The sequence below is a fragment of the Leuciscus leuciscus genome, assembly GCF_965113295.1.
Source record: "Leuciscus leuciscus genome assembly, chromosome: 7".
NCBI lineage: Eukaryota > Metazoa > Chordata > Actinopteri > Cypriniformes > Leuciscidae > Leuciscus > Leuciscus leuciscus.
In genome coordinates this window covers 4,701,982-4,710,223 of record NC_138731.1, presented here as the reverse complement: position 1 = coordinate 4,710,223, position 8,242 = coordinate 4,701,982, and the positions used below count along the sequence as shown (strand labels likewise).

At 40.5% G+C, this 8,242-nt stretch overlaps 1 protein-coding gene across 2 annotated transcripts; it reads right to left on the bottom strand.

Moving 5' to 3' along the window:
• Positions 1 to 815: 815 nt before the first annotated feature.
• LOC309503404 (uncharacterized protein) lies at positions 816 to 6,892 on the bottom strand. Of its 2 annotated transcripts, none has more exons than XM_082176222.1 (9): positions 6,721 to 6,892; positions 6,029 to 6,216; positions 5,141 to 5,249; positions 4,830 to 4,966; positions 4,466 to 4,734; positions 4,313 to 4,370; positions 4,006 to 4,211; positions 3,740 to 3,899; positions 816 to 1,133 (listed from the first exon to the last, which is right to left on the bottom strand). In XM_082176222.1, the coding sequence occupies exons 2-9, from the start codon at positions 6,213 to 6,215 to the stop codon at positions 1,000 to 1,002; spliced, it is 1,260 nt and encodes a 419-aa protein (XP_082032348.1). In that variant the 5' UTR covers position 6,216; positions 6,721 to 6,892; the 3' UTR covers positions 816 to 999. The 2 variants fall into 2 exon arrangements, with proteins under 2 accessions (XP_082032348.1, XP_082032349.1); XM_082176223.1 differs by having other exon boundaries at positions 4,466 to 4,728.
• Positions 6,893 to 8,242: the final 1,350 nt, after the last annotated feature.

Genomic DNA, 8,242 nt, shown 5'->3' with positions numbered 1-8,242 from the left:
TAAAATTAAAACTTTAATTGTGATCATTAACATAACTGAATATTAAATATTTAGTGGCCAAGTTTTGCGCGGCTCTCCGTCAAATCTAGCACCCACTCAGCACATGCGTTAAAAATTCTCTGGCGCTGTCCCTGCAGAGAAGCTACGTAGGCAGTGTAATTTATTTATTTATTTTTTGTTTTGTTTTGTTCCGTTACCTCCAACCCCCGTTTTGAGTCGCCGGATCCACTGCGCTCTGGGACCTCCCACTTTACAAATTAAGCACTGTACATAAGAGGATGCCAACTGAACGCAGTCTGTAAAAGTTCTTTGACAGTTTAATAAAACATTTCTAAGAGCCATCGTAGAGAGCAATCCACTTTTCCACGTTACCGGAGACAAAAAAACCTGCATGAGTACAAACGGGATGAGATGCCACAGCATGACACAGCACTGACATCACAGCCAACGTATAAATGCATCATTGACTCTAAAGTTTTACGCTTGCCTACGTACATGCCAACGTAAAATTACGATCTCATTCACGAACAAATGTTACGTGTGACGTTTGCATAGGTATTTGCTTACCTAACAGCACATCATCCCTCACGGAAAGAAATGTCGTCTGATGTTTATATATGTATACAGCAACGTGCCATCGCGTCACAAATGCAAATGAAATCCTAAATAGAGCAACGCTATTGGCTGTTGTGCGGTCTGACGCGACACCCGAACATATACTTCGTATTGACGCGTACAAACTGTGCGTGTTAATGCGTCCAAATTTCACGCGTTGCATATAATAAGTATTGTCCCCAACGGCGTTCCATACACACACACACACACACACGTTCGTTCGCACACCCACACACACACACACGTTCGTTCGCACACACACACACACGTTCGTTCGCACACGCACACACACACACACGTTCGCTCGCACGTACACACACACATGTTCGCTCGCACGTACACACACACATGTTCGCTCGCACGTACACACACACACACTTTGGTCTATGTTGTCTGCCTGTTTGCCCTCTGGCTCCGGCCACCATCCCTATCAGAGGCAAGCTGCAGCCATCTGGTGATGAGGACCTCAATTTCCTTCTCTGTGGAATCCTTGGTCAGGGCATTCCGTCGGACTGCATCTGAGAAAAACACAAGATAGAAGAGGGCAGCATTACCATGTGAGATCCTAAACTTAATTTGGATGCAGGGCTCTCCTCTCCTCTTACATTTATTTTTAATTTAAAAAGTTTAGAAGCACCTTCTGATCAATGACAAATCCACCTTCCCTTTATAAGGGGATTTATATTTTACTATAAATTGTCAAATTGCATTTTTAACATCATTAATTTTTATCTTTTATGACAAATTCATAAATAGAGTTAGAATAATAAGACACAAAAGTTACCAATCAAATGAAATCAGTAGTGTTTGGAAGTTTTCCTCTCTGTCCTGCAGTTGCCACGCCCCATTTTTCTTTGCCACTTAGTTCCAGTTTAAACAAATCGATTGAATATTCAGTGACAAAAGCAAGCGACTGTCTTTATGAATGGGTGATTGAATCATAGACTCACTAGATTAATATGAAAACGCATTCATTCATTAACGAAACACTTGTTTAGAGATGCCCAAACATTTAGCTTTGATTTTGTTTTGAACTATTTTTGTTGAAACAGAGCATAAATCTGACCACTGTCCCTAAAATGTAAGTCCCTTAATATATCACTGCACAATCATGTCATGTCTGTAATATTGTTAGAAGATAATTTGCGATCTTGCATAACTAAACAAACTTGATTTTGACTGAGTTGATTTGTATGGTGACCGGGAAGGGACATGTTCGGTTCAATTAGTTTTGTCGTGGCCACAACATATAAACTTGTGGGAACCTGATATTAAGTCGTGGGAACGTCATAATATCTCGTGGGATATTAAGTTGTGGCCACGAGATAATTTTGTTGCGGTAACGACATCATGTTGTGGTAGGGTGACCAGACGTCCCGAAAAATTCGGGACAGTCCCGAAATCTAAACTGTTGTCCCGAATCCCGAATCTGGCCCTAATTGTCCCGAAAATTATACTAAAGCAAAATCTTGAGTAGTTATTGTCTGATAAACATTAAAAACTGTCTGCGGAGGTTGAGGCCGGCGACACACTGGCTGCGTGGCGTGTCCGTTTTTATTTCGGCTCCCCTGTTAACAGGTTAGAGCTTGCACACTGCCTGCGTGAGACGCGCGTCTCGAGCCGCGCGGAAAACGCGTGCATGCTATAAATAGAACCGACGCCTATTTTTCACGCGACACGCAAGCGTGTTGGAAGCGTTTCCAGGCAAAATAGAATAGGAAAAGATGTTTGTATGTCATTTTGACATGAAAGGTCTGATTTACGCACTGTTACTTACAACAGTCATTGTTTTGTGGCAGACTAAAGAATAATGGCAGACTGTTGATCTTTGAATAAAAATATGTTTGGTTCAGGTTTGAAATTCATTATCTTTTATTATAGGCTATGCAGTCTAATATCATAGAAGCCCCACATCCCGTCACCCCAGACCCCAGACCCATAGACCCCCCCCCCCGTCCCGAATTTCAGCCAATCTCATCTGGTCACCCTATGTTGTGGCCACACGATGCAAAGTCGTGGCCTCGAGATCATATGTTGAGGGAACAATATATTTATCTTGTGGCATCGACTTCATATTTTGAGAAAACATCTATTTCTTGTGGCCACGAGTTATGTTTAACCACGTACACACTGTGAGCCAACAGCAGTTGGAGATATAGATGACTGATGAAACAACATTTTACTTTGAATTAGTTATGTAAAAAAAAGATATATTGCGGGTCTGGCATTAAGACATGGGTACGTTATATGTGAAAGACACCTGAAGCGTATTTCGTTGCAAATTTGCTGGCTTTAATGAGCCGAAAGTCAGCGTGCATCGTGTTAAAGCTGTATTGCCCCAGTTTATACACATCTAACACTCCTTTTATCAGAAACAAATGGGCATAACCTGTAAATAGACATAAGTCATGATATTTTGTTTGGGGTAAATGACCTGATTTCGCTCATGGTTATTATATTTGACAGATATATCTTAGCCAGTCATTTTACTTCTTTGAAATGCCTTTAAATGGCAAATTAGACCAGTAAACATGTAGTTTTACACTTGCCACAAAAATGATTTAAAGCCTCCACTTATTAGGTGAACTGTTCTTTCTGCCTAAATATTAGCCTACTTGATTTTATTCATGAGGGTTATATTTGACATCTTATTCAGTTCCTTTTAAAATTTTTACCTGAGCGTGCCTGGCAAAAACGACCGAGCCGTGACCGCATCGCTTCCATTATGAGTGCGCTTGCTGCACAATATGAAATAAACTTATATGAACATAAACGATAGGATAAACTTATATGAACATATGAAATAAACTTGAGTGCGCAAAATAAACAACAATCATTGTTTTGATAAGAGATCGACTAGCAGAAATTAGTAGTCGTGCAACCCTTACTTGTTATTGACGTAACGCAACATTGACAAAATGTGCAACCAGATGTTGGAATGTGTGTTTTTTTTAGAGGGAATATTCTAACGTCATTTGAGTAATTTTGACAGCCCTAGTGTGCACCCATAGAACCTGATCGGGTCAGTTGCACTGGTGCACCTACATACTTTATTCACTGTCGCTTGGAGTAAAAAAACATGGTCAGTACAATTTTTCAATACAAATACAGCACCGACACTTACCCAGAACCACATTTTTCAAAGTGAGCCCTTTGAACGCAGGCTTTCGGTTGGCCCCACTCCAATTAATGAGTCTCGCCAGTGAAGTGTTCATTGCTCTTCTCAGGACCCTTCCCACAGTGTCTTTAAGAGTCATGCCTCCAATCATTCCAAGGAGAACAGTCTGAAATAAAAGACATGTACATCATTAGTGATTTAAGGAATATAGCGCGAGTGAGAGTGGGGACTGACTTTTAGGAATTATTTGATTAATGCATAATTTAACTCACCAGATTTTTCTTCTCATCTGGATTTTTTAATGTCTCCTCCAAGCATTGTAGCTCCTCTATAGTTGAAAGCGGGAGCCCAAAATTTGTTTGGTCTGGTATGACGTCTGGAACAGCTTGACTGCTGGTGATTTTTTGGAGCTGCACCAGGATGAGCAACTGCTGCTCTCTGATAGAGTCGAGCTGGATGAGGATCTCCTTGGCAATTGCTGTAAGACATGAAAAAGCAGGCAAAGCAGATAAAGTAGCAAAACATTGTACGTAGATATGTCAGAGTAAACAGAGATGGATCGCTTTGTAAAATTTCTACCTGTAGGCACCGCCTCCCGAGAAGACCTGTTCTGAGGGTCATGTACTTGTGGAGTGTTCTATGAAAAAAAAAAAAGTTTTAATCTCATTACACACATACCAAAGTGAATTTTTATTTCCATAAGCTTTAGCATAGCTTTCTTGCCCTTCTTACTTGATATCTATCTTGGCCTGATGACCGACTACTGCCAGCTGCTGCATAAGTTGGGGTGTCAGTAGGAGCCCTCAGGCTGTTGGTAGTGGAGACTGAGACTGGAGACCACGGTGGTGGACTAGCCGCTGCTGTGATATTCACTGACGGGGAAGAAGCCCACGGACCTGCTGCTGAGCTGTTTCCATCAGAAGGGAGATCAACTGTGGTCTCTGAAATATGGCCTGGTGACCAAAAGCCTTGACCAGCTAGCTGACTCCCATCACCTAGAGCTGTCACAAAGGTACAATTGGCAGTTGTGTTAGTTTCACACAGATGCTTAATAAAAGATTAATCTAAACCACTGTAACAATTGTAACAGGCCTACCACCAAGATATGGGATGCAGGGGACTGGTGCAAGTGGAGTGTAAGATTTCTTTTTTTTGGTTGGAGCACAAGGTGCAGCAGTCCTACCCTGCTCCTCTTCCTCCTCTTCACTGCTGGATACGATTCTTTTACAGCCTCTATCATTGATTACATAGGGATGTCAGTTTTTCTTTGGAATGAATAATAAATTAATTTATAAATGATGAAGTTTGTTTTGTCAGGAGTGCATTGTAAGGCATTGCCTAATTGTTTGCCCAGTTATATTGTAACTTTTGAAGCGGCCATAAAAGGAAATTATAGGACACTCCTACCTATTCTTTCTCTTCATGTACTCTGGCCTGTTATCCTCTTCTTCTTCAGTGTTTAGATCAGAGGTAATTGTTGCCTCTAGCAGCTTTGCACAGGCAATCTCATACACATCTGTGAACAACACAAATGCAGATTAGGTATAAATGGAAGTAGGGCTGGGCAATATTATCGATTTCATTGTTATGCACATCTCGTAAGTAAAGCCGGTTCCTTGATTAGTAGTAAATCACCATCACCTGCTTTCAGATGGAGTGGCATTTACTACATACACATGCGATAATTAATGTGATATGGCTCAGCTTGTCAGTGAGTGAACTACGGCTCTGTGTAGTAAATACCGCTCCATCTGAAAGCAGGTGATGGTGATTTACTACTAATCAAGGAACCGGCTTTACTGATGAGATGTGCATAACAATGTCATTGATAATATTGCCCAGCCCGAAATGGAAGGGCTCCTTGTGTTACTTGTGCAGAAAAGTTTCAATTCATTAAAGGTGTTATCAGCGAACCCAGTTGGCGTAACCTCTTGTTGATGTTTGAACTATTATCAAACAAAACAGAGGCTAGCTAGCTCCTCCCTCCTCCTCAAATCCCCCAAATCCCACCCCACATCATTCTTGTCAGTGATTGGCTGGAACAGTCTATTATGTTTTATGCTTGAGGGTCAAACTATTTGTTGCTCAGTTTGTTTGAGCTGCGTTTGTGGAGACTAGACTGACTGCAGATACCTCGTTTCTCTACAGTGTGTTCAGGAGACAGCCAGCTAGCGGATAGTGACGAGATGATTGCGGTAGGTGAACAGAAATGTTCTGATTTAAAAAACGTGTGAGATCGCTGAATGCACCTTTAAGTGTAAAACTGTATTATTTGAAAATGAAGCATTACTATACCATGCGAATACATCACACGGACTTTGAATCGAGTCCAGTCAGCACCTGGCATCACTCCATCTTTAGCTGCCCTACGCAGCTTTGCAAGAGAAACAAAAGGGGGCCAGAAACTTTCGCCTTCTTTCAGCCAATTAGAATGGACAACTTCAACCTCCTTTGAATTTACAAATTCCACGATATGATACATTCTATAAAAAAGAAATGTCAGATTATGTAACCTAGGTTCCAAAGACTTGCAAGTCAAAACACATTGTAGGCACGAAAAAAAAGAAGAGAACAACAAAGAGAAGAAGAGAAGACTATACACACGCACAAGCGAAATTATTTACAAATATTTGTAGAATGGGTTCACCTCTATAATCTGAGAAACTCCAGCTCCTATCTATGAAAAAACACTTAACTATTTACTACCTAGTCTTCAAAGGTGTACTGGGCTCGGGGCGTCATTAAATGCTGAAATCCGCAACAATCAGTTGAACTGAAAGTCCGAAAGCGTACCCCCTACAGAGAGTTAAATCTCCACCCAGGATAACCCTTAAAAATAAAAAAGGCAAAATAATAAACAAAACAACAAATAGTGTTCCGTCGGAAGGATTGTATACACAACCCAGCTGGATACACTCTAACTAACCAGAGTTCTCATTCATAATTAATTGTTTGACAGCCCTAGAGAATTGTCATCATTTACTCACCCTCAAGTTGTTTTAAACCTGTAGGAATTTCTTTCTTCTGCTGAACACAAAGAAAGATATTTTGAAGAATGTCGGTAACCAGACAGTTGATGGAGCCCATTGACTTCCATAGTAGTGTAGGGAAAGATCTGTGTTTCTCCCAGCCTTAAGGGAGAGCTGTGCTCTAAGAGGGTTTCATTCTTCTTCACATGGGTGGAGCAGTTCTGTTTTCCTTGTGAAAAGGTGAGGAGGGTTTTCACTGTTGCATCTATTACATTTCTTTAATTATATTTGCCATCCATGTTATTTAAAGATATATATTACTGTTAAAGATGTTAACTAACATATATGTGCAGTAATTTATGATTGATGGTTTTGTATTTCTGATATTATTTAATGGGTTGTACCTTCTATGGGGTGGGTATATTTGTCTGTACATAGTATTGTGTTTAACGTTTCTCTGAGTATTTTGGGTTATTTCATTTTGGATTCATGTGACATTTAACAGTCACTGTCATATGTGGAAAGTTACAGTAGGAAAAAAATACTATGGAAGTCAATAGGTACCATCAACTGTCTGATAAATACCAACATTCTTAAAAATATTTTTTTTTGTGTTCAGCGGAAGAAAGAAATTCATACCGGTTTTCAAACAACTTGAGGGTGAGTAAATGATGACAATTTTCATTTTGAGGTGAACTATTCCTTTAATCTCTAAACGCAACAATTAAGCCTAATGTAAATGCAACAAAGGCATTCCAACATGTTTGTCTTTGAAAGGGAGGAGGACATATTTACAAAGGCCATCGTCAACTTTAACACACTTCAAACTCTCTGACAACTGTGAGAGAAGAAACACACCTAGGCTAGATGAACTGAGGGGATATGTGTAGAATGGCTCAACAGCACAGAACTGATAATACACCAAGTGCACATTACCTTCAAGCAAGATGATATTCTGAAGCAAGCCAATGTCATTACCTATTTTAATACAGTTATCCCCCTCTGTAATTTTAACACAAAATTGATCCCTGTGCAATTCTCTAAACTCCTGTATTCCTCCTCTAACAGCCTGTGGTAAGGGACCACCGACATGCTCTTTCTTTAATACAGTTCCAGCTTTCACATCGCCTTCATGGACCCTTCTGTTATTGGTACGCTCAGACAAGCGACGGACAATCTGGGCAACTGGGAAATTTGGCCCTCTCACCATGCGCTTTACCTCGCCAAGAAAATTTTCAAAAGGGAACCCAGATATCTCATCAATACATCCATGTCTCTTAACATCATCTCCCAAATGAACAAGGCCATGCAAATTGTACACCAGAAAGCCCTCACCATAAAGTCTGCCAAAATGTTCAACAAATGACACAAGTAGTGTCTTTGCATAGTCACATATCCCTACATCAACCTCAGGATTAGCCAGCATAAAAATAGCAACCGACAGCAGCATAAAGTTGTAGTAGACTGGAGCAGCCAGAATATCTACAAGAACGACAGGGCCTGTATACAACAAGAACTGCCGTAGCTCCGTAGCCTTCCA

What these genes read in the sequence shown, in the direction of transcription:
- LOC309503404 (XM_082176222.1), bottom strand. Translation starts at nt 6,215, where the DNA reads ATGTATCATATCGTGGAATTTGTAAATTCAAAGGAGGTTGAAGTTGTC. An exon ending in CCGTGTGATGTATTCGCATG is followed by an intron (nt 5,250 to 6,028) that starts GTATAGTAATGC and finishes TGTTGTTCACAG; the next exon opens with ATGTGTATGAGATTGCCTGT. An exon ending in TTTGAAAAATGTGGTTCTGG is followed by an intron (nt 1,134 to 3,739) that starts GTAAGTGTCGGT and finishes TGTTTTTCTCAG; the next exon opens with ATGCAGTCCGACGGAATGCC.